The sequence below is a fragment of the Mesoplodon mirus genome (assembly GCF_964341445.2).
Source record: "Mesoplodon mirus genome assembly, chromosome: 19".
NCBI classification, from domain to species: domain Eukaryota; kingdom Metazoa; phylum Chordata; class Mammalia; order Artiodactyla; family Ziphiidae; genus Mesoplodon; species Mesoplodon mirus.
Window position 1 is genome coordinate 56126535 of NC_138995.1, and position 24679 is coordinate 56151213.

The 24679-nt window shown below is 53.2% G+C and overlaps 1 protein-coding gene across 5 annotated transcripts; it reads left to right on the top strand.

The window, feature by feature from the left end:
- Nucleotides 1-666: 666 nt before the first annotated feature.
- On the top strand, nucleotides 667-13594 carry VASP (vasodilator stimulated phosphoprotein). Of its 5 annotated transcripts, none has more exons than XM_082605700.1 (13): nucleotides 667-1000; nucleotides 7703-7874; nucleotides 7950-8115; nucleotides 9146-9242; nucleotides 9728-9777; nucleotides 9897-10138; nucleotides 10284-10384; nucleotides 10908-10959; nucleotides 11489-11525; nucleotides 11741-11786; nucleotides 11940-12030; nucleotides 12564-12621; nucleotides 12735-13594. In XM_082605700.1, exons 1-13 carry the CDS (start codon nucleotides 996-998, stop codon nucleotides 12761-12763), a joined length of 1146 nt encoding a protein of 381 aa, XP_082461826.1. In that variant the 5' UTR covers nucleotides 667-995; the 3' UTR covers nucleotides 12764-13594. The 5 variants fall into 5 exon arrangements, with proteins under 5 accessions (XP_082461826.1, XP_082461823.1, XP_082461825.1 ...); XM_082605697.1 differs by having other exon boundaries at nucleotides 10287-10384; nucleotides 12746-13594; XM_082605699.1 differs by having other exon boundaries at nucleotides 10287-10384; nucleotides 11492-11525; nucleotides 12746-13594.
- The last annotated feature ends 11085 nt before the right edge of the window (nucleotides 13595-24679 follow it).

Genomic DNA, 24679 nt, shown 5'->3' on the forward strand with positions numbered 1-24679 from the left:
AGGGACTGGGAGTCCCATTCCCACCGAGGTCCAGCGCCGCACCCCCCCCATAGCCCTACCCCCCCCGCCTCGCCCCACACACACCCTGCGGCTGTGAGTCAGCGGCCAGCCGCGCCCCCTCGGCCCACTTCCTCCTCACCTTCCCAGGGCGGGCGGAGGTGGGGGGCAGTGAGAGGGATGGGCCCCCTCCCCACCCATTCCGCTCTTCGGCGGGGGAGGGGGTTCGCCCCTTAGGAATCCCTCATAAATTGGTGGAGAGAGACGTTGAGGGCTCCGAAGGCAGGATTTAAGGGACAAAATTTGAGAGAATCTATGCTTGACCAGAAGGTCCTCTTCGCCCCCCAAACTGAGTAGAATGTAAAGAAATGGAGAAGTCGATGGGGAGGGTGAGAAGAAATTGTGCCCCCATTGATATTCCCCTAAGAATTTCCATCGTGGGAGAGAACGAAGGATCAAGGAAGGATCCCTTCCCCTCCAACAAACTTCCCCTCTGATTTGGGGGGGTGACCCGCAGAGTGCATCGCTATGCAGTAACGTTGGGGAAGAGGGAAATAGCGGAAGTCTAAGGTTCCGCGTTGCCCTTTTAAGCGCCCTCCACCCCCCTCAACCTCACCGCCTTGAGGTGTCCGCGGCCCCTTTAAGGCGCAGGGCATTATGGGTGCGGGGAGTGGAATTTTGGAACGAAATGTAGCGAAGAGAAGTACAGTAGTAAGAGTAACATTGTAGCCGCCGCCGGCCGAGGGGGCGCGCCGGGGAGGGGACGCCGCACCCCCTTTCTGCTGCCGGGACCCCCGATCAGAGCCCCCGAGAGAGGAGGCGCCCGAGGACCCGCCCCGGCCCTGTCCACGTTCCCCCCAGGAAGCCGGACTCTATGGGGCGGGACCCTGGGGGAGACTGAGCAGAACCTGGAGCCAGCCCTGAACCCCTGAACCTCAAGCCAGGGGCGCCCCGGGAGCACCTACCCCGTGGGCGCTCCGCCCGCCCGCCAAGCAGCCATGAGGTGAGCCTCGAACTGCCTTCAGACCCTTCCCCGCCCGGCGCGAGCTCCCGCCCCGCCTTTGTCCCCCTCCCCCCAGCTTGCTCCGGGCTGGTATTTGGGGACCGGGCACTGGGAGCCTCGGATTTGAGGCCGAGCCCCCTTGGACGAGCTCCAAATATTGACCACTTCCCCTTGACTCTCAAGGCTCCGCGTGGTGCTGGTGAGGTTCTCCCGGGAGCCCTTAGATTTGGGGGCGCTCCAAGGACTCCCGAATTTTTAAAAGACTTTTTCAGAGGACCTTCAAGTTGGCATATACTCCCCGCAGGGAGGCCAGGATTTAGGCAGGGCTCAGACTCCCCTCAGATCTCAACCCGGCCCCTAGAGGGATTGTGGGGGGCCGGTTTGGGGGGTCCCTGGGACCTGGAAGAGAGATTGAGACGTAGACTTTGGTTTTCGGGGGTCCCCTTTTACGTGGCGCTGGAAAAAGTCTTCCCAAGAGCGACCTTGCTCCTTAACTTCGGGGGTACTTAACCCCTTAAATTTGGGGGGCTCATCCTCCTGTGGAGGAGGTTGGTGTGGACGGATCCACGGACCCAGACGCAGCCTCCAGGGTCTGGCTGGGACTCCCCTCCCCCGCCGCTCCCCACCCACAATTTGCTTAAAACAGGCTGTGCCTAGGACCGAGCGAGCGCTCTGGGCCGAGGGCGGCTCCCCGGCCCCGGGCCAGAAGGGCGGCCCCTCTCCCCAACCTGCGCGGCCCTGGGGAGGGAGGGGCACGGCAGCTGGGGGAAGGGGGGCCTTTGTCTTCCTGACTCACCTGTCGAGACAGCTGGTGTGGGGAGGGGCCGGCAAAGAGCGCCGTGGGCCGGCTGCTTTCCCCACCGCGGCGCCTCCCCCTTCTCTCAACACCGCCCCCCCTTCCCCAGCAGTCCCGAGCTGTGCGGTTGGAGGAGGGGGCGTTGCAAAGCTTCAAGGTCATAGCCCTCTCCCCAAGGGACCCAGGCTTCCCAGAGAGTTCCAGCTATCTTCCCAGGAATTTAATCCTGGGGGGTGGGGGCCGAAGGGACCCAGGGATTTTGTCTCCCGGGCCTCCCTCAAAACTCCTGGGCTCACCTGAGGGCGGGGCCCGTGCGGCTGGGGGACCCGACTAGCCCCCCCTTATTCTCCCTTTCCCCTGGCCCTCCATAATCTCTCCCTTGAGGCCTGAGCCTGACAATACTATCTCCCTTCCTCTACGCTCTCAGAGACTTCCTGCCCCAAAGCCCCCAGCTCAAGGGGGAGGCCCCTGGGGGCGGCTGGGGATTAACCCCCTGGCGCCCACATCCTCCCACATTCCCCATACCCCTGCCCTCTGACATAGGGTGGCATTCCTTTTTACGGTCAGTAGAGAATCCCCCTCGCACATTTGTTCCTTCTGCTGTAAAGGGATTGCTGGAAAATTTGGAGCAAGGGGGCACCCACAGACACCCACAAGACTTCCTGCCTACCCTTTCCCCCATTATAGCAACATCCCTTCAAGGTCTGCCCAGGAGAGGGGGCGGTTTTCGGGAGTCAGGCTCTCTTCCTTCACCTTCTTCCTGGGGGGCTCTCCTCTCCCACTGCCCCCCAGCCCCGCCCCCCCCCCCGCCGCGTTTCCGGTCCCAGGCGCGGTGGAAGGCGGATGTCCGAGTTAGTGCTGCTTCACTCACTGAGACCGTAAAAGGGCAGGAGCAATGTCTGGGCCAGCCTCCCCGCCCCCAGTCCCCGAGGCCCTGGCCCTCCCACAAGGCCCCCCTACTGCTGGCCACGACCAAACCTCCCACCTCCTGGGAGGTGGGCAGAAGTCGAGCTGATGCCTGTCTCACCAGAGGGTTACTCCCACCTCCCGAGGGGTCTTCCCTTCTGATGGCCACACCCGACTTACTGGGCTGTGCCCCTTCTCCCAGGACAGCTAGGAAGGATTCAGAAGGACCCATGGCCTTGTCTGGGGGCAGCTGGGGAAACTGAGGCTCAAAGAGAGAAAGGCCTGGCCCAAGATCCCTCAGAAATTCCTAAGCAGTATTGAGGGAGGGGAGGGGGATGGGATCCTCTGATTTCTGGCTGATTTGGCTGGGGACAGTCTTGGGGGCAGTTGGAAGAGAGGATGTTAAGATGGAAAATTACAAGATACAGCTCCTTTTCTCCCAGTTTGACAAATATTTGTTGAGTGTCTGCTGTGTCCGGGACTCTGAGCTGGAATTCTGGGAAGTGGGGCAGAGGTCTGAGAATCTCAGGGCAGAAGGGACTCAAGAAGTGTTTGGTTCATTTCTTTCCTCTTCCAATAATAGTAATTATTATTGTTGTTTTTATTTTTTTTTAAATAATGAGAGACCATTTGATCAAGCATCTACTTTGTGCCAGGCACTGTACTAGGTGCCTGATTCAATTTAATCCTCACAGCAATTCTAAGAGATTGATACTATTAGGACCGTCCCCCTTCCCCAGATGGGAAAACTGAGGCACAGAGAAATTAAGCAAATTGCCTATTAAAGTCAGATTAGAAGTGGGCAAGCCTGAATTTGAACCCAGGCCTCTTTCCAGAGTATTGTACTATTAGAGAAAAAGGAAAATCAAACCTTTAGTGGCCTTAAAAAAAAAAAATACAAGTAATGTGCTTTCACTGTACAAACACTTAAGATAATGCTGATAAACAAAAAGGAACCCAGTTACCTTCCTAATCACTTATGGGGAACTGAGGCCTGTCAGGGAGGAAGGACTAGAGTGAACCCATACAAGCCCTGCAGACCCTACATCTGAGTTTCTATCCAGGGTTTCTTCAAAGGTTTGTAGTTTGGAAAGGTTGTGTGTGCCTGGGGCTTTGGGGGGTGGATCACAAGTTTTGCGGTTTAAGGGGCTATAGGATGAAGGGGTGAAAGGAGGGGCAAGCCTCTAATATAGAAGGTTTGAGTAAACCAGAGTGACTATGTTTGATTGCCTCCCGTGATGAGAAGCTCTCTCCCTCCTATATTGCCTCTCAGCTCCCTCATATGGATCCTCTGCCAAATTCCAAGTCCTGTGCTTAGGGCGTTTCTTATCTCTTTCAGTCGTTACCACACAGCGAGGGGGTGACTTGAACCTTCTTTTATCTACCACATGCTAGAGTTTTCCAGAATGGGAGTACTTGTGGGAGAGTTCTGGGCTGGTTGGGGATTAAGGCTCTCATGTCAAATTGAGGGTATGAGACCCCCAGAGACCACTGGAATTAGGCAGACCCCATTTCCATCTCACTCCCTGCTTCCTGGCTGTGGGATTTTTCCATTCTAGCTTTTTGCCTGGTTTATAGTTTTATTTTTTGAACTTCAGTAATGAATTAGTTTTTTATAGGTAATACCAGCCCATGTTAAAACAAAATGAAAAGAAAAGTCATAATTAAGCAATTCAAGAAGGTAAACGGTACAAAATGTCCACTTCCTGCCTGCCTCCTCAGGCCCCCAGGTCCCCAGTGCCTCAGAGGCAGCCACGGTTAGTCTCCTGAGAAGCAGCCTCTGCATATATCACCACTCTGTGTGCAGAGGTATTTATATCCTCCCCACCTTTAAAAAAAAAAAAAAAAAAAAAACTTCTGATACACACCACTTTATACCTTTCCTTAAAAAAAAAAAATCAGCTTAGCTGTTTTCTCATCTTTAAATGAGGTTAAGAACATTGGTGGTGGTCGTGGGGGAACTTGGGTTCAAATATGAGCCCCTCTGCTTGTTTGCTGCGTGACCTGGGATAACTGTCTTCACCTCTCTGTGGCCACAGTTCCTCATCTGTAAAAAGGGTGAGCACCAGAGTCCATCTCATGAGGTCATTGCAAGGTTCACTGTGGAAATTGCAGCTCATTACCTAGAACAATGTCTGGTACACGGGCTAACCAATAAATGTCAGCTGCCATTGTTAAAAACTTTTCCTTTTTTACAGATGGCTAATTTAACAACTCTTGGATACCTACTGTGTCCTAGGCATGATTCTAGGTTCTGAGGATACAGCAGAAAGGACAAAACAGAAAGGACAAAAATCCCTGCCCTCATGGTCCTGACCTTTTGGTAGGGGAGACAGGGATCTGTCAGGCAGGGATCAGGTGCTATGAAACGTGGGACATGCAATGAGAGGGAGAGGAGCTTTTCCAGATAGGGTAGTCAGGAAGGGCTTCTTGGAAGAGGTGTTGGCTAAGCGGCGACCTGAAGGAGGTGGAAATCCAGGATGAGGGAGAACAAGAGCACCAGCCTGCGGTGGGAATGTGTCTGGCACGTTGAAGGAGCAGCACGGAGGCCAGTGGGGCTGGAACAGCAAGCTGCGGGGAAGGAAGGGATGAGATCAGAGATCACACAGATCACGAAGGCCCTGGAGAGAACTTGGCCAGAATAAAAATTCTGTGGGAGCTGCCACGGAAGCTTCCAAGAAGAGGAGGGGCACGATCTGACTTGTGTTTTAACAGGATCCTTTTGCTGTAATGGGGACACCACAGCCTGGAGCGGGGCAAGGCCAGTCTGGGGTCATTCTGCAGACATCCAGCTCTCTGGCCAGTCCAGAGACTCAGCAGGGCAGGGTCGCTTGGGAGAGCAAAGTGCAGCCAGGGTTGGTTAGCAACGAAGGCCCCGGGCACCTGGGCAGAGTCTGCCCTGGGTGTGGGTGGCAGGTGTGGGCGAGGCCTTAACTCTGCCCTGCCAGGGGCAGTGGAAGCCAGAAAGAGCCCCTGAGGCTGCACTTGTCTGGAAATAGCACCTGGTGTTTGGGTAGGGCCCACACAGTCCCCGGTGGTTAAGATTGTGTACTTGGGTTCAAACCCTCGCTGTGCTACTTACTAGCTGCGTGACCACAGGCGAGTCACGCAACGTTTCTGGGCCTCTGTTTGCAGTCCTTGCAGAATGAGGATGAAATAGCCCATCTAGAAGGGCTGCAGTGAGAATAAAATGAGAAACTCTGAGGAAAGGGCTTAGGGCATCTGAGCAGCTGAAGTGCCTGATAAGAGGGAGGTGCCCCAATTATGTAAACCTGGGGGGAGGGTCTGGGGGCTCAGCTTCCTGGCCTAGGAACCCGGATCTGGGTCTGCTGAGGGGCTTTCCCTGCCTTGTCTTTTGTTAGTGTTATGCGCCAGCCCCCAGCCCTGGTAGAGACAGAGCCATTGTGGGGTACAATTTCTCTCCCCGGAAACCTCTGACCACCACTTCCTCTTTTCAGGAAAAAGGCCGGTGGGGGTGGGGACCAGTGCTTCCCCCTGGCTTGTGTGTGACCTTGGGCAAGTCACTTCCTGTCTGGGTGCCTGAGTTTCCCCACTGGGGGGAGGAGGGCATTGAACCTCCCCAGAAGGACTGGTAGGGGGTGGGAGGGATGTGGCTGTACAGGGACCCAGTGGTACCTGTTCAGGGTGCCCGTGGAAAGGATGCTGACAGTTACTCAGCACTCAGTACATGCCAGGCACCATGCCAAGCACTTTACGTGTCCAGACTCATCTACTTCTCCCACTGCCCTGGGGGAGGTGGGGTCTGTCATTTCCCCAGTCTGCAAGCAAGGAAGATGCCTTCTCTCATGTGGGAAGGCTGCTTGCCTGAGTCATATGGAGTAGGTGGCCCAACGGGGATTTGAACCTACATCTGTGGATATCAGATCCTGAACCCTGAACCAGTTTACTGACCCCCTCCCCCCAAAGCTAAGTCAGATGTCACCTCCTCCAGGAAGTCTCTGATCCCCAGGCTGGGGCAGGCACTCCTTCTGGGCACCCAGGCCTGGTCTTGAATTATCACTATCTGGGGACAGGACAGACCACTGTGATGCTCTCCTGCTGGAGGGTGGGGCCGGGGCTGTCTGGGTCCCTGCCTGACATGGAGCAGGGAGTGTCCACTGATGGCCGTTGGCGCCAGGGGGGCCGGAGGGATGGGGTGAGCAGCAGGAAGTGGAAGAGCCTGAGATCTAGCCTTGGTCCCCAGCTTGCTGCAAGCTTCACCCTTCCCCTCCCTGAGCCTCAGCTTCCTCCTCCTGAGTGGGGAGAGGTGGTTGGGGGAAGGGGGGGGCTCCGAGCACCCCAGCGGAGATGGGGAAACAGGCTCCAAGGGCACCAGGCAGGGGCTGGTTCCCAGTACTGCCCAGAGCTCCTGCCCCGTCCCTTCCATCCGCTTCTCCCCAGCCCCCTCCTCCAGCTGTCACTCTGCATCTCTCTGCCTCAGTCTCTCTGTCCATCTCTTTGTCTTTTTCCACCTGCCTGTATCTCCATTTCTGTATCTCTCTGCTCCCTGCCTTTCCATCTGTTTCCCCCAACTACTCTTCTGTCTGTCTGTCTTTCAGTCTGTCTCCGCTTTGTCGGTGTGATTCCTTTCTCAGCTCTCTCTGCATCAGTCTGTATGTTTGTCTCTTCCAGTCTGTCTGACTCTTGCTCTTCCTGTCTTCTTTCCCCCCATCTGACTGTCTGTCTCTTTCCTTGTCTGTCTCACATCCCCTGTTTGTCTCTTTGTCTGACTCTCCCAGTCTGTCTGTCTCTCTGTCCCGTCTGTCTTTTCTCTCCCAGTCTCCCTGTCTGGGTCTCTTCGAGGGTCTGTCCCCAGCCCTCTCTCCCCATCTGCCTGTCTTCCTCTGCCTCTCCATGGGTCCCTCTTCCTCTCACACTGTCTTTGTGTCTTCAAATCTCCCAGGGGGGCCCAGATGGAGAAGGTGACCGGCCCCTGGAGGAAGGGTGCCAGGCTCCCTTCCTCAGCTAACTGGCCTCTCCCCTTTCCTCCCTCCGGGCAGTGAGACGGTTGTCTGCTCCAGCCGGGCCACTGTGATGCTCTATGATGACAGCAACAAGCGATGGCTGCCTGCTGGCACGGGCCCCCAGGCCTTCAGCCGCGTCCAGATCTATCACAACCCCACTGCCAACTCCTTCCGGGTGGTCGGCCGGAAGATGCAGCCAGACCAGCAGGTGAGGCTTCCCTCTCCGCCCCTTCTGCCCGCTGTACCCCACCCCACTCCTCACCCACATTTCCCCCCCTGCCAGGTGGTCATCAACTGTGCCATCGTCCGGGGTGTCAAGTATAACCAGGCCACCCCCAACTTCCACCAGTGGCGTGACGCCCGCCAGGTCTGGGGCCTCAACTTCGGCAGCAAGGAGGATGCAACCCAGTTTGCCGCCGGCATGGCCAGCGCCCTAGAGGCATTGGAAGGTTAGAGAGAGTGGGCAGGGGACCACTGAGCCCTGCCGTGTGGCCTGGGGCCGCCACTTTACCACCTGGCCTCAGTTTACTCATCTGAAAATGGGGCCAATTCACAACTTCTGTGGAGAATTATTATGAGGATTTTGTGGGTTCCTGTGTGCCCCAAGTGCACCCACATATAAAACGCATGGTTCCTAAGAGTACATTTTGCTCCAGGAATTTTTACACATGCACACTCCTGTGTGACCTCCCAGATCAAGATATAGGTATTTCCAGCCTCCAGAAAGTTCCTTGTGCCCCTTCCCCAGGTAACCATTACACTGACTTATGTCATCATCAGTTAGTTTTCAGGCAACAATATTAAGAAAAAACCTCCAGTTGGTATTTCTTAAACTGGAATGTGCCCACGAATCATCTAGGAAAAACGCAGATTCCAATTCAGTTGGGTTGGCCGGGGCCCGAGCCTCTGTACTTCTAACAAGCTCCCTGGTGACGCCAAGGCTACCGGTCCATAAACAGTACACTTTGAGGAGCGAGGCTTTAGGTGACGGCTGTGCATCTGGGGTCACAAATCACCACATGGCGGAGGTGTTTGCTTCCTGGAGCGGCTTCAGTGCTAGTGGGGAGGGGCTTGCTTGTCCGAGGCACAGGAAAATACATGGGAGCCAGAGGCCTGAGGGGGGGGTGAGGAAGAGGCTCTCAGCCTTTCCTGGGTCTTCAGGTGGGGCGGTCTGAGCGGCTGTGACAGGTGCGTTAAGAGCCTGGATGCTGGAGTGGGCCTGAATTCAAGTCTTGTTCCTGCAAATTCGGGTCTGCGGGACTTGGGGCAAGTGGCTCCCCTCTCTGGGCCTTTGCTGTCCCGCCTGTGACCTGGGCATCCTCCCAGCACCCACCTCACATCAGCTCAGTCAGGGGAAGCTCGTGCGGACCCCTCATGGCAGAGTCCCTGGGAGGCCCGGGAGAGCCGAGCCGAGGGAACGTGCCGAGGGGTGGCGCCGGCTTCCCGGGTGACTCAGCAGCCTTTACTCTCACCTTCCAGGAGGTGGGCCTCCGCCCCCGCCGGCACCGCCTACAGCACCTCCCACCTGGTCTGTCCAGAACGGCCCCTCCCCAGAGGAGATGGAGCAACAGAAAAGGTGGGGCCAGGCCCTGGGTGGGGAACCTTACTGCTGCCGGAGTTCTAGGTTGTTCCAGAACCCCTGACTCCTAGAGTTCAAACCTCTCCAACGTGCAGTTTTCAGAATGTTCTAACTCCCAGGGTACTAGAAATGGACATCTTTCAGAAACCCCCCACCTCCTGGAGTTTGAAAAACTCCTGACACCCAGAGTTGCAGAACCTCCTGACCCTTCAAATCCTGGTCCCCCGGATTCCCAGAGTCCGGAATTTGGTGGTCTAAGGGGTCTTGGGTGTTCTGTAACCCTGGTGTTCTTGACAGTCTGATGACTAGGTGGCTCGCCTCTTGCTCTGTCCTCCCCCTGCAACCCTTTCCTGGCCCCTGGGGAATGGAGGACATGAGTGGGGCTTAGGAGCCAGCCTGGCCGGAGACCTCTGAGGGGCGATCCGGGAAGTTGCTGCCCAGCCTGGGGCTCTCAGTGATGGTAGCTCGCCTTCCCTCCCCAGGCAGCAGCAGTCGGAGCTCATGGAGCGGGAACGCAGGGTCTCCAACGCAGGTGATTGCTCGAATGGCCTCCGGGCTCGGGTGACCACCCCAGAGGAGGGGGTGGGCCAGCCGGACAACAGAGAATAAGGCTTCTCTCTCAGCACCGCTCCTTTTTCGTGTTTCTTACAGGAGGTCCACCTGCTCCCCTAGCTGGGGGACCACCGCCGCCACCAGGACCTCCCCCTCCTCCGGGTCCCCCCCCACCCCCTGGTCTCTCCTCCTCGGGGATCTCGGCTGGGGGGCATGGAGCAGGGGGAGGCCCACCCCCTGCGCCCCCTCTCCCTACAGCACAAGGCCCCAGTGGTGGAGGGACTGGGGCCCCCGGCCTGGCCGCAGCCATTGCCGGAGCCAAACTCAGGAAAGTCAGCAAGGTGAGGGGGCAGGCATGGCGGGTGTGGGGTGACGGGGCCTGATATTATAATGGGATGAGGCCAGAGTTGCCTGGGAGCCTCACAGGAGGGCTGGAAGGCCAGGAGGCCCGCCCATAAAGCCCCCACCTCTTTGTAATTTCTCCAGCAGGAGGAGGCCTCAGGGGGGCCCTTGGCCCCCAAAGTTGAGAGCAGTCGAAGCACGGGCGGGGGGCTCATGGAAGAGATGAATGCCATGCTGGCCCGGAGGTGAGCCTGAGCCTGGAGCCCTCAAGAGCCGTGAAAGCCCTTGGAACACACCCCTCAGACCAGCAATTATCACCTGGAGATTCCTGTTCAGTAGGGCCGGGTCGGGGGAGGGCTCAGATTCCCAGTTAGTTGGTTTCTTTGGGTGAAAGTTCACCCTTTGATAGCCAGGTTTGGGATATAATGATGGGGATTGCATTCTCCTGAGATGGCTGAGGTTTGCAACCACCCAGGTAGCCTCTGGAATGTTCTAAACCCCAGAATTCTAGGACCTTAGGAGATCCTGCCTCAGAACCTGGGAACTCCGCCCTTAGAATTGTGTGACTCCCAAACATGGGAATCGGAAAGCCCCACCCCAGTTCGAGAGCAGTACTCTCTTTAACTTCTAAAACTACAATTTTCTTAGCCTTGACAAACTCCAGAAGTCTGCACGCTAGAATCCACCTTTCCAGAACTCTGAGGAAGGGAATTGTTGAGTGGCTGAGGGAGGGCTGAAGCCATCTGTTTTTGCCTTTCTCTCTTACAGAAGGAAAGCCACACAGGTTGGGGAGAAAACCGCCAAGGATGAATCTGCCAATGTGAGTCAGGGGCTCTTCCGTCCATATACCCCTTAGGATGTACCGTTTGCGTAGGAATATTGGGGAGGGGGCTGTGATAGGGATGGGCTAGGTTTGAAGGTGGAGGAGGAAAATGAGCAGAGGTGCGGTGTCGGGGTGATGGGGGGCTGGCTCATGACAGTTTCTTTTTTTTTAAATTAATTAATTTATTTTTGGCTGTGTTGGGTCTTTGTTGCTGCCCCCGGGCTTTCTCTAGTTGTGCCGAGCGGGGGCTACTCTTGGTTGCGGTGCGCAGGCTTCTCATTGCCGTGGCTTCTCTTGTCGCGGAGCACGGGCTTCAGTAGTTGTGGCTCATGGGCTCAGTAGCTGTGGCTTTCGGGCTCTAGAGTGCAGGCTCAGTAGTTGTGGCACACGGGCTTAGTTGCTCCGTGGCACGTGGGTTCTTCCCGGACCAGGGCTCAAACCTGTGTTCCCTGCATTGGCAGGTGGATTCTTAACCACTGCGCCACCAGGGAAGCCCTTGGCTCATGACAGTTTTATTTCCCACCAGCAGGAGGAGCCAGAGGCCAGAGTCCCAGCCCACAGTGGTGAGTGAGAGCCCAGTCTATCACAGGAACTACAAGTCCCAGGATGCCCGCTTCTCACATATAACACACCTTGATGGGAGAGTCTGTACAACAATGCTGGGGATTGTAGTCTCCTGAGATGGTTCTTTGAACAGGGGCTGATGAGGCTCGGGGAGAAAGATTGAGGCAGGGCATTCCTTGTCCCTGATCTTTTTGATTTATTGCCTGTCCCCCAGAATCTGTGCGGAGACCCTGGGAGAAGAACAGCACAACCTTGCCAAGGTGGGCCATCAATACTGGGGCCCCACCCCCCAAAATAGTTGAATTTGCCAAATTTGTAGGGAGGAACACAGTGTGACCCCTGGAATGGGAGGCAGGGGAGGCAGACCCTCTCTCTAACCTCATTTCCGCCCCAAACCACACCAACTCTCCCAGGATGAAGTCATCTTCTTCAGTGACCACTTCCGAGGCCCAACCCTCTACGCCCAGCTCCAGTGATGAGTCAGACCTGGAGAGGGTGAAACAGGTAGCTTGGGGAAAGGACTGGGAGTGAGGTCCGGGGGATAGAAAGGAGATCTGGGTCCAGACTCTGCCACTGACCTGCCATGTGACTCTAGAAAAGGCCTTGGGAACCTCAGTTTTCCAGTCTGAGAAATGGAGAGATTGGATCATGTCAGGGATGACACAGACACCATAACCACCTTATCCAGTGCCCATGACAGATCTTACTAATCTTATCACTGGACTCACTCCTGTTGAGTACCCAGAATCCTCTTCAGTACACTGGCCCCAGACATTTATCACCAATTGGAGGTGGCAGGAGACTGCAATGTATTTGCCAGCCTTGGTACTGGATGTTCTCCAGTACTTTCCTTCTGGCTCCAAGGATCCGGAATTCTCCCCTAGAATTCTCACTTTGTGGCCTTGCCAGTGATGTCATGGTGTGTGTGTAATAGGGGTCTTGAACCTCCTTCCTCTGGCCCCTCAGTCATTAAGAAAGGGGGGATTCGCTTTTGCAAGTCCAAGTACCCTTCCTGATTGGTACCCCATCATTTTCAGGAGCTTCTGGAAGAGGTGAGGAAGGAACTGCAGAAAGTGAAAGAGGAAATAATTGAAGGTGAGGTGGTTTTTTATTTTAAACATTTATTTATTTTGGAGGCATCATGTCCCTTGGAAAGCCCTGTTTTGGAAGGGAAGGGGGAAGAAGCTCTGCCCCTGACCTCTGCCCAGTTTCCTTCCAGCCTTTGTCCAGGAGCTGAGGAAGCGGGGCTCCCCCTGACCACAGGGCCCCAGAAGATCCAGTTTCTCCTTTCCGCACACGCCCTCCGCCTGTCACCCTGCTTTCCCTGCCTCGACTTGACTTGGAATTGGCTGAAGACTACACAGGAATGCGTCTTCCCCACTCCCTATCTTACTTGGAAAATTCCAAGGGGGGGGTGTGTGGCTTCCCTGGCACCATGCCCACACCCATACTGGCTGCTGATTGGCTGGGGAGGCCCCCACCCTTTGCTCCCTTTGGTCCTTCCCCTCTGCCATCCCCTTGGGGCTGGTTCCTCTGCTGGGGATGTACCAATTAACCCCACAGTAAGGGGGAAGGAAGGAGGGAATTTCACATTCCCTTGTTCTAGATTCACTTTAACGCTTAATGCCTTTGAAGTTTTGTTTTTTAAGAAAAAAAAGTATATATATATATTTAGGTTTGGGGGGGAGGAAATGTTTTTTCTCTTTGGTTTTGATAAAATGGGATGTGGGGAGTTTTTAAATGCTGTGCCCCTGGCTTGTCCCACTTGGGACAGCTATTTAAGGGGGGTTGTCCCATCAGGCTGGGGGCACCTCCCCCCACCCCAGGGACCTCCCTTCCCTCTGGCTCCTTCCCCTTTTCTATGAGGAATTAAGATGCTGTAACTTTTTGGAACCTCAGTTTTTTGGTTTTTTATTTCGGTAGGTTTTGGGGTCCAGGCCATTTTTACCCCCTGGGGAAAAAAAGATGAGGGGGAAAGGAAAAGGGGAGGAAACCTCCCCTCTCCCACCTTCACCTTTAGCTTCTTGAAAATGGGCCCCTGTGGAATAAATCTGCCAGTTTTTATAAATGCTAAGATTTCTGGAGTGATTGGAAGGGCTGCTCTCACGAGGATGGGGGCGTGACCCTCCCTCCCCCAGTAATCTGCCTTCCCCTCACCTTCCTTCTTCCCACCCGAACCTGCCCTCACACTCCTGCAGCTGGGGCGGCCTCTGGCCCCTCTCGGCCTTCCTGCCTCCGTTCCTCTCTGTGCCCCTCACCAGGCAGCTTCCCACCCTGCCCCAACCACTTCACCACCCTAGAGAAAGCCAGGGGCAGTCCCTCACTGACCGTGTGCCCTTGGACAAGACCCTTTGCTTCCCCTGGGCCTCAGTTTCCCCGTCTGGGAAAGGGCTCAAAGGATGACACTGGCCCCTTCCCACCAGAACCCTCCCAGCTTCTAATTTTAGTGAGCCTGCCACCCATTTTGCAGATGTACATCATGGTTCTCAGACACATTCTCAAGATGACTTTCCCCCAGAGCTCCTTAAATTATACAACATTTACAGTCTAAAAAAAATAGAATTCAGAAATAACAGAGCTCATAACACATCCCCTTTAATGGTTCAATGGGTTGGCAGGGGGTAGGTGAGGTAGGTAACACTTAACACTACCGGGTGGCATTATTCCATTTGGTTGGAGGTGGTGAACTTCAGGGCTGAGGGGGCAGGTGGTCCCACTGGAGGAAGCCTTTGCATGAAGGACTGGGGTGGACACTGGGTGTCCAGTTCAAAGGCAAGGAGTAAGGGGGAATCCCTGAGCACTCTGAAGAGGAGATTTGGATGGAGGAAAGGGTGGAGGGAGGATCTGTTGGAATGATCCACTTAAAGAGGGGAGGACCCCAGTCAAGGCACCAGTGGTGGACTAGAGGAGGCACAGGGAGACTCACTGGAGCTAATGCACACCAAGATCCATCCTATTCCCTGCCCCCCCCAGAAGAGTGAGGTAGATGGAAGGTCAGGGCGTGGGGAAGTCCATCAGAGGTTTCTGTATTTTCACTACAATGGTCGGTACCAGTGAAGAAGTGGGAAGAGGTGTCCTGGTGTAATGGATGAGGGTCCCAGGGAAAGGACCACTCCTCAGGTAAGTTGGAGCTGTGAGTGACAAAATTAGATGGTCCATGTGCCCTGCTGGCCCACCTATTGGTGGGTGGGTGGGGTCCAGTGGAAGACACTGCTTTTCCATTCCAAAGTGCTAAACCAGTGGATGCAGTGGGGGGATGGGGGTCGGGCTGGAACGTTCCACCGGTGGATGGGGGTGTCCCAGTGGAAGGTACCCCTCACTGGGCAGGTTAGTAGGGAGGTGACCAGAAGCCTGGGTGGATCAGCACCAGTCCAAGATCCCTTCTGCCTCTAAAGGGACCTGGTGGTATTAGCTGGGCCGGTTCAAGAAGGGACAGTGGGGACAGACATGGCAGCCCAGGCATCAGTCACGTCTGAGACCAGGGCCCTGCGGCCCCCTACTCCTCGGGCGTGGGCTCTGCCTGGGGCGCGGGCGGCGGGTCCGGGGCGCAGAGCTGGGCGCGACCTCTTGCATCTGCGCCTGCAGCTCCTCCAGGGCGCCCCGCGGCGCCGCCGCCTGCACCTGCGCCTGCAGGGCCTCCAGCGCCAGCGCCAGGCGGCCCACCTCGTCCCGCATCGCGTCCCAGGCGGCGCACTGCTCCCCCTCCTTGCGACGCTGATACGCCTGGTGGCGCCAGTACTCCAGCACCAGGCAGCCGCCGCCCACGAGGAAGACGGTGGCCTCGCCCAGCAGCTCGGCGGCCGCCTCCTCGCTCAGCGGCTTGACGGCTTCAGCACTGAAGCCCATGAGGCGCATCTTGGCTCGCATCTCGGCCCAGTGGTACACTGCGGGGGAAGACAGGGGTCGGGGATCTTTGCTGTGGAATGCAAGCCCCGCCCCTCGACGCCTCGGTGTCCGTGTCGGCCAGAATCGCGGGCGCCAGCGGGGAATGGGCCCCTTAACCAAGATCCGCGCGGGGCCTCGCACGCGGAATGCCCAGTTAGTTATCTGGCCAGGGGTGGCCCTGAGGGCATCTTTTGAAAACGTCCAGAAGATTCTGGTGATCGGCTGGGGATGAGAATTGCTGCCCTGGAGGGGAGGTCCAGAGTCGGGGCCGCAATCTCCGGGAGGGGGTGGGAGCGGTCAGAAGTCCCGGGCGGGTGTAAAGCTTGCTCCTTCTGCCCCTCCCACAACCCACCTGCCAGGCTCCTTCCCTCCGCCCGAAGGTGGAGCCGACGGTGCTGCGCTCTGTCCTGAAGTGTGTCCACTGTGGGGTTTGGGGCTTTGGACGGAGCTCAGGGCTGGAGCGCCTGCTCTAACGCCAACTCCTTCCTTGTCTAATCACTTACTCATGTGAACAAGAATTAGCATTGTGATCACATGTAAATGCAACATAAGCCTAGAGTTGATGTTGAAACCTGATTCACTGCAGTAATAATTAATATTCATCCACTGATACATGAATTGATGGGAAAAATAAGGTTCCTTGGGCTCATTAAGGGATGAATTTCTGAAAACATTTATACTTGACCCCTTCCAACCATCCTCCACAGCAACCAGGCTGACCTAATTAGGTTTTCTTCCTTTAAGTTAGAAGAATAACGTGCACATGGGGGGAATCATTTAGACTACATAGAAGGGGGTAAATTGCAAGACAGAAGTCCATCTTTCCACCTCTAGCTTTAGTTCTCCTATTCCTCAAAGGAATAGGAGGACTATTTTTGGGGGGGCTGCACAGCGCGGCTTGTGGGATCTCAATTCCCACACCAGGGATTGAACCCTGGCCGCAGCATTGAAAGCCTGGAATCCTAACCACTAAGAGGTTAACCACTTCTATTGGCAGACCAGCCAATAGAGAAGGACTTGAATCACCTAAGAGGATAAAATCTAAATGGCCACTAGATATGTGAAAAGATGCGGTCTTTTCATTACATGTCAGGAAAATATTAATTAAAATCACAAAGAGAAAGCACTACACACACACCAGAATGGCTGAAATGAAAAACCCACACATCCTAAGTGCTGCCAAAGATGTATCACACTCAGACTCGGAGGAGGTAATTGAGGACACCCACTCTGGCAGCTGGTTGGCAGCGACTCCTAAATTTAGCATTCAGTGCTCTATGAGCCAGCAATTCCGCTCCTGGGTGGACACCCACAGAAACCTGTCACATGTTCTCTGAAAGACATGTCCCTGCATGTTCACCTCAGTGCTATGAAAAAAAGACTCTAGACCACCCAAATGCGCACCCATAGAAGGATTGGTAAAAAAGGATGCACACAGTGAAACACTCAACAGCAATGAGAACAAATGAACCACAGCAACGTACAAAAAGCTGAATAAATCTCACAGACAATGTTGAGTGAAAGAGGCCACACAAGCATACACGCTGTGTGATTCCATTTATATAAAGTCCCCAAAGAGGCAAACTCAATCCACAGGGTTACAAGTCAGGATGGTGGTTACCCTTGGGAGGCATAGTGACTAGAAGCGGGGCATGGTAGGGTTTCTGGGGGGCTGGTTATATTCTGCTTCCTGTTCTTTCTGTGAGTTTATCAAACTATACACTTAGGATTTGTACACTTTGCTTTAGGTATATTGTAATCCAGTTAAAAGTTTTCATAACCCAGGGCTTCCCTGGTGGCGCAGTGGTTAAGCATCCACCTGCCAACGCAGGGGACACGGGTTTGAGCCCTGGTCCGGGAAGATCCCACATGCTGCGCAACAACTAAGCCCGAGCGCCACAACTACTGAGCCTGTGCCCTAGAGCCCGTGCTCTGCAACAAAAGAAGCCACCACAATGAGCAGCCCACGCACCGCAACGAAGAATACCCCCTGCTTGCTGCAACTAGAGAAAGCCCGCACGCAGCAACAAAGACCCAATGCAGCCAAAAAAAGTTTTCATGACCCAAATGAACGAGAGTTGTCCAGCCACCTTCCTGATCTCTTCCAAGTGAGTTTCACTTGCAGTATCTGGTGAGGCGCGGAGAAATGCCACTGTCTGGTGCCATGCCCTTGGTCAGTCTGTTTCCTCCCTGTTGCCCACGGGCAGCCAGACTTGGCCTTGGCCACCTGTCAGATGAGCCTGAGACATCTAACTTCAAGGTGTCTTGACTGTCTATTTAACCCTCTTCCTGTTGGTAAATTACACTGGCCCCTCCCAAAAGGAGCCCTAGTCTTATGATGTCCCCCAGGCTCCTGCCTGGGTGCAGGAAGCAGGGTCGTGATGGAACCTTGAACTCTCTATTTTCCCTGAGGGTCTGTTAAAAGGCAAAATGGATTCAGAATCCAGGACTGAGAAAGTCCAGGCCCCCACTCAAAATGGGAGGGGGACGGGCACGACTATGGCCTGTGTTAAAGGGACTCAAAGACACAATGAAAGCACATTCCTTTCTTTTTTTAAATTTTTAAATGTTTAAAAATTTATATATATTTTTTGGCTGCGCTGCGGGGCCTGCGGGATCTTAGTTCCCCAACCAGGGATCGAACCCATGCCCCCTGCAGTAGAAGCACGGAGTCTAAACCAATGGACAGCCAGGGAATTCCCCACATTCCTTTTTGTTTAAAAACCAAAATTTGATGAGCAGTTAAGAGAGTCTTTTATAATATAATTTTATTATATGATTTTAACCACAATTTTAAAAAATATTCAAATTCCATATGTCAATTACCTCTATAAATCTAGACAGTTTCTTAAAGGTAAAGGCCCAAAAGGGAATCTCAGCCTGAAATTGAGGAGGATTTTATGTCACAATCTATAAATGAAGCTATGCTTGCCAAGCACAGTAGTTAAAACAAAACAAAGCAAAAATGGTGAAATTACTCATGTTTGCTTCCCTAGCAGTGTCTTATATCCCCAGGCATGCTTTTGCCAACTTACCAACACTTCTGAAATATTTCACTACTAATAAATCTCATGATTTGCAAAGGAAAAAATTAAAAGAATGAATGAGCTTTATATATTTCAACACAGAATAATCTCCCAAACATAACGAGAAGAAATACAAGGTCCAAAAGATACAAACAGCGTGATAAAAACAAGAACGTGCACTATGGACACACATATATATTCAGTAAAAGTATAAAGTCTCACATGGAATAATACTCAGGACAGATGAAGGAGGAAGGAGTGAGAATGGGGTGAGGCTTTTTAGCTTTAGTCCCTAAAAAAGGGAAAAAAACTCAAAACAAATAGGGCAAAATGTTAATATCTATTAATTCTAAGTGGTAGGTACATGGGTGTTTGTTATAGTATTTTCTCTATGTCTGCAATATTTCACAATTAAAAGTAAAAAATTAGTTCAAAAAGAATAACAATTCTATTTTTTGGCCATTTGGAAAAAAAAGGATTTTGATGAATGCACAGTGATAGAAATCAGGTCAGTGCTTCCCTGAGGTCAGGTATGGCAGGAGAGATGGACTGCAAAGGAACACAAGGAAATTTGGGGGGTGAAGGAAATATTTTTAACTATGGTGGTGGTTTCATGGCAAATACCTGTGATAAAACCCATCAAAGTGAACCCTTAAAATAAGTACAGTTTATTGCATGTAAGTCATACCTCAGAAAAAGTTGTTAAATAAAAAGGAATTTTATAAGATTAAGAAAGTGAGAAGGCAAGCCACAGACTAGGAGAAAATATTTGCAAATCATATATCTGATAAAGGACTTGTTGCAGAACATATAAAGAGCTCTTAAAACTCAACAATAGCTGGGAATTCCCTGGCAGTCCAGTAGTTAGAACTAGGTTCTTCCACTGCAGGGGGACCTGGTTCAATCCTTGGTCGGGGAACTAAGATTCCCACAAGCCACATGGCGCAGCCAAAAAAAAAAAAAAAAAAGTCAGCAGAGAAATACCAATCAAAACCACAATGAGATTCCATTTCACACCCACTAGAATAACTGTATCCAAAACAATGGCCAGTTGCACACATGTCCACATCAGCGTTATTCACAACAGCCAAAAAGTGGAAACAACCCCAAAGTCCATCAATTTGTGAATGGATAACAAAATCTGGTATATTTATACAGTGGAGTATTATTAATACATAAAAAGGAAGGGCTCAGTCCCACGAGACTGCCCACACTCCAGACATCAGCCACAAGTGGGCTTCCCAGGCCATGTTCACTTCTGACTCACTGGCTGCAAATTCAGGGCTCCCACAATTCTCTCAGATTCAATAACTGGCTAGAATGGCTCACAGAACCCCCTGAAAATGTTATACTTACAATTACAGTTTTATTATAAAAGATGTACAGAGGGTGAGGTCTAGGAGGGAACACAGAGCTTCCTTGGCTTTCTCCCTGTATCAGAAGAGCAATCAGAACAGGACTCATGTTGCCACCCAGGAAGCACTTGGTTTCATCAAAAGCGATGAAATCTTCGGCCAAGTGACTGAACTCAATCTCCAGAGCTCCCAATATAGCTAGTTTCAAATCACAACCTGGGACTTCCCTGGTGGTCCAGTGGCTAGGGCTCTGCACTCCCAATACAGGGGGGCCTGGGTTTGATCCCTGGTCGGGGAACTAGATCCTGCATGTATGCTTCAACTAAGAAGTCTACGTGCTGCAGCTAAAAACCCCACACACCGCAACTAATAAATTTATTTATTTAAATCAAATCAAATCAAATCACAACCCTCGTGGGGCAGGGGGCAGAGATAAATTAGGAGTTTGGGGTTCACATATACACACTAATATATATATAATAGGTAAACAACAAGGATCTACTGTATAGCACAGGGAACTCTACTCAATATCTTGTAATAACCTATAATGGAAAAGAATCTGAAAAAATATATATATATATATATATAACGGAATCAATTTGCTGTACACCTGAAACTAACACAACATTGTAAATTAACAATATTTTAATAAAATAAAAACAAAATCACAACCCTCTATATCTTATATCTATACCTTATGTCTAGGTCTTTCTGGTGACTGGCTTGGTCTCAGTCATCCTATTAGCATAACAAAGATACACCCATCCTTTAGGAATTTATGAATGACTTTGAAGGGTTGTATTAGGAATTGTGGTAACGCTTACATATATGCTTTATTACCAAGGGAGTTACTTGCATCTGGAGCTCATTGGTGATTGACTTTGCAGGGCAGAGGTCAGAAGACAGAAGCTGTCTTCCCCAGGTGCTGTTGGCTTCCATAACATGTGCCAACCAAGGGCCTCCAGACGCAGGCCAGGGCCCAGTACCAGTGTCAGCGGGGAATCCGAACTCCTTATCTTCTCAGGTACAGGCCTGTCCCCACCATCCTCCTCCTCCGGCCCAGCTCCCCGACCCTCACGTCTCTCTCCCCTGTAGCTCTCTTCCTTGTGCTGTTCCCACTGCTGCACAGATGGCCCCATCCCTCTAAAGGTGAGCACGGGTGCAGGGGACAGGGAAGTCTGACCCCTCTGGGGTGGCTGGGCAGCAGCGAGGGGCTCAGCTTCCACCTCCGTGCTCCGCATCAGCTGAAATGCCAACCTGAGTGTGGAATTCTGACCCACTTCCTACCCCCGGGTTCTGGGGTCGTCTGTGTGGATCTCCCATGCCAGCCCCTTGTGCTGAATATGGGTGCAGGGGGGTAGGGAGGGAGGAGAAATGGGGCATCTGCTGGGCTGGGAGGGAGAAGGGGAGTGATCGGCCGAGACAAGATCCAAAGTCAGGAGTCCGGTCCCAGCAACTCCCTGGAGGTCCCTGGAGGTTAGGACTCGGTGCTTTCACTGCTGAGGGTCAGGGTTCGATCCCTGGTTGGGGAATTAAGATCCCGCAAGCCACGCAGCACGGCCAAAAATAAATAAATAAATAAATAAAGAGTCCCATCCTACCACAGGCCCAGCTGGCGAAGCATTTCTATTATCCCTTATTTCAACCCCACTACCTGACAGCCACTTTCACTCTGGGTGACACCCCCATGAAGCAGACAATCCCATTTTAAAGATGGGAAAAGTGTGGCTCAGAGGAGTGAAGTTAACTGCCTGAGGGGGAGAACGGGGCTTAAACCCTGACCAGGCGCGTCTTCTATTCTCTACTTGCCTAAGCAACTTCAGTGACGTTAGTTGCAGCCCTAGAACCAGCTAAGTGTACTTCTTTGGTTGTGACCTGGGCGCCCAAGGTAAGCAGTTGGTAACCCTGCGCACAAGGGCAGGAGCCCACTGAGGGCTGGAGAGCTCAGCACAGAACCCACGCCCCTGGGCCAGGAAGAAGGCGGATGAGAAGGAGGCAGCCAGAGGAGAGGGGTCACGACTGCTCTAGGGACAGAGGCGGATGGGACGTTGGACATCAGTGCTGGGTAAAGAATGAATGGATGCAGGGAAATGCAAATCAGAGCCACAAGGAGATACGACTTCCCACTCACTAGGGAATGGGATAATCAGAGAGTCAGATAACACGGGTTGGCAAGGATGTGGGGAAATAAGAACTCTTATACGCTGCTGGTGGAAACGGAAAATGGGGAGGTCAATGTCCGGAATAGGCAAATCTATAGAGACAGTAAGTAGACTGGTGGCTGCCCAGGGCTGAGGGGTGTGGGGAGGTCGGAGGAAATGGGGAGCAAGTGCTAATGGACACGGGGTTTCCTTTTAGGGTGATGGACATGTTCTAAAATTGACTGTGGTGCTGATTGCACAACCCTGCAAATATACTAAAAACCACTGAATTGTATGCTTTAAATGGGTGAATTGTATGATATGTGAATTCTATCTTAATAAAGGTATTTAAGAAAAAAAAAAAAGAAGGGAAAAGGGAATTCCTTGGCGGTCCGGTGGTTAGGACTCCACGCTTTCACTGCCAAGGTCCCGGGTTCAATCCCTGCTCAGGGAACTAACATCCTGCAAGTTGAGAAAAAACAAAATGAACGGATGCGAGGGGGATAAGGGACGGGAGCAGGGCGCAGGCAGAGGCCCTCCGCCCAGGCCCTCCTGCTGAGCCGTGTCTGGCCCCAGGTGAGGTGCTGTTGGTGAGAAAGGAGCCGTGGCGGCTCTGTGGCAGTGTGACGCTGGACTCCCAGCACCGGAAGTGGAGCTGCTGCAGAGACTTCTACCCTTTCCACCGCCTCACGCAGAGGTGCTGCCCACCTGGGGAAGTTCATGGTCATCCCCATGAACCCGGAAAAGTCAGAGGTTGAAGACTGCAGGACATACACCCAGAAAACTCTAGGTAGGTCCTGGCCCCGCCAATGGCTTCCCTTTCTGCTCTGGGGGTCACAGAGACCCTTTTCTCTCTCCTTCCTTCCCGGGAGCTCTGCCCTCCGCGGAGGGGCTTGTCTGCTACCGGACAGGGCGTCTGTGCCATTGACTTAGCTGCGTTCCAGCTTCCCACTGTGTGACCTCAAACAAGGGTCCTGCTCTCTCCCAGTCTCCCTGTCACCAGGTGAAGGGTATGCACAAGAACGTCTCATCCACACAGAGGGGAGCTGGGGCTTTCAAAGTCTCTTCCCACTGTTCCAGAAGTGACGTCAGGGGCAGCCCCTCCTGTGTTCTGCTCTCCTCTGAGCCCCTCCCCTGCTCCAGGTCCCAGATGCCCACATGTGTGTGATGGGAAGTCTCCTGAGTGTCTCACAAGAGTGGCCGACTCCAAATGTAGGCAGGCGTGGGGGTGAAAAAGAGGCTCAGATCCTGGTTGCTGGAAGTCACAACCAGGTGGAAATCACCGGAGGGCCACTGCACCGCACTGAGGCCTGCTGCCCGCCTCAAGGGTCCCACAGACACTTCCAAGATCAGGGGAAGCCTTGTCTCTGAACTTGGGCTGGTGGTGACCTGGGTGTTTAGTTTTCTCTTCTCTGTAGTTTACAGAATAAAATGAAGACTGGTGATGAGATTTGTGTGTGTTCTCATGCAAAGACGTCCTTGATGGAACAAGCCTGATATTGATGGGCACACACTCTGATCTGGTTTTGATGAAAAGCAAATCGTACTATTAACTGGTTAGAAATGTGGGACTTTCTTCTTTTCCTACTGGCTGATTACATTTTATGAACAGATGTTACAGAACGGGAAAGAACAAGAGCAATCTCCTTTCTAGGAATTGGAACCTCTATGGAGCCAAAAGTGAACTTCTCCCAGGAGCATGCGTCCCACCCGCCCTGTGGGAATCGTGCACTAACTCGCAGTCACATGCAGTATTCCACGTTGCAGGGAAGCCCATCCACCTGCCGTCCCGGGGGTTGTTGCCATCTGAGTCACACTTGGGAAGGGAGATAGAAGCCTTGGAACCAACCCGATGCTTTGAGTGTGACTCACCAAGCCCAGGACCTTAGCTCCCAAACTGCAAGATCACACGAAGTAACTGCACGTGATTGGTTGGTGTTGGGTGTCCTGGTCTCATGCTCCCCTGGAAAGCTGGGGAACGCTGGGGCTGTGATACTTCCCTCTGCTCCCAGACCCCCTCTCTACTCTTGCCTGCCCTTCTCTGCTCCCAGGAAGCTGAGTGCCTATCCTCTGTTTCTGGTGGGCACGACTTTGGGCAGTGCCCTCAAGAGAGGAGGGGACAGGTGGACTTCCCTGGTGGTGCAGTGGTTAAGAATCTGCCTGCCAATGCAGGGGGCACGGGTTCGAGCCCTGGTCCAGGAAGATCCCACATGTCGCGAAGCAACTAAGCCTGTGAGCCACAACTACTGAGCCTGCGCTCTAGAGCACGTGAGCCACAACTACTGAAGCCCACGCACCTAGAGCCCGTGCTCCACAAAAAGAGAAGCCACTGCAATGAGAAACCTGCGCACCGCAACGAAGAGTAGCCCCCGCTTGCCGCAACTAGAGAAAGCCCGCTCTCAGCAACAAAGATCCAACATAGCCAAAAATAAAAAAAATAAAAAAATAAAAAAAGGCGGGGGTGGGGGACAGGAGAAGGTGGAGGTGGGCGTGTCTCCCCTGTCCCCTCCGTGGCTGGGCTGCAGCTCTTCCATCTGCCCATCTTGGTGCTGGTCCTGGTGCCTTTCTGACCATCTCTGGGTGGTGTCCAGTCCCTGGGAGCCTTTGCTCCTCCCTGGATCCTTCACCACTCCTGCCCACACTGCTGTCCTGCATGCGCTTCAGTAAACAAAACTAACAAAGCAAACACGCAGGAAAAACTCACACAGCTGCTCAGGGCTCTCAGGGGTCCTGAGGTCCTGCACAA

Coding starts and splice junctions, on each gene's coding strand:
- VASP (XM_082605696.1), top strand. Junction 11,526..11,740: donor CAGAGTCCCAGCCCACAGTG/GTGAGTGAGAGC, acceptor CCTGTCCCCCAG/AATCTGTGCGGAGACCCTGG. Junction 12,031..12,563: donor ACCTGGAGAGGGTGAAACAG/GTAGCTTGGGGA, acceptor CATCATTTTCAG/GAGCTTCTGGAAGAGGTGAG.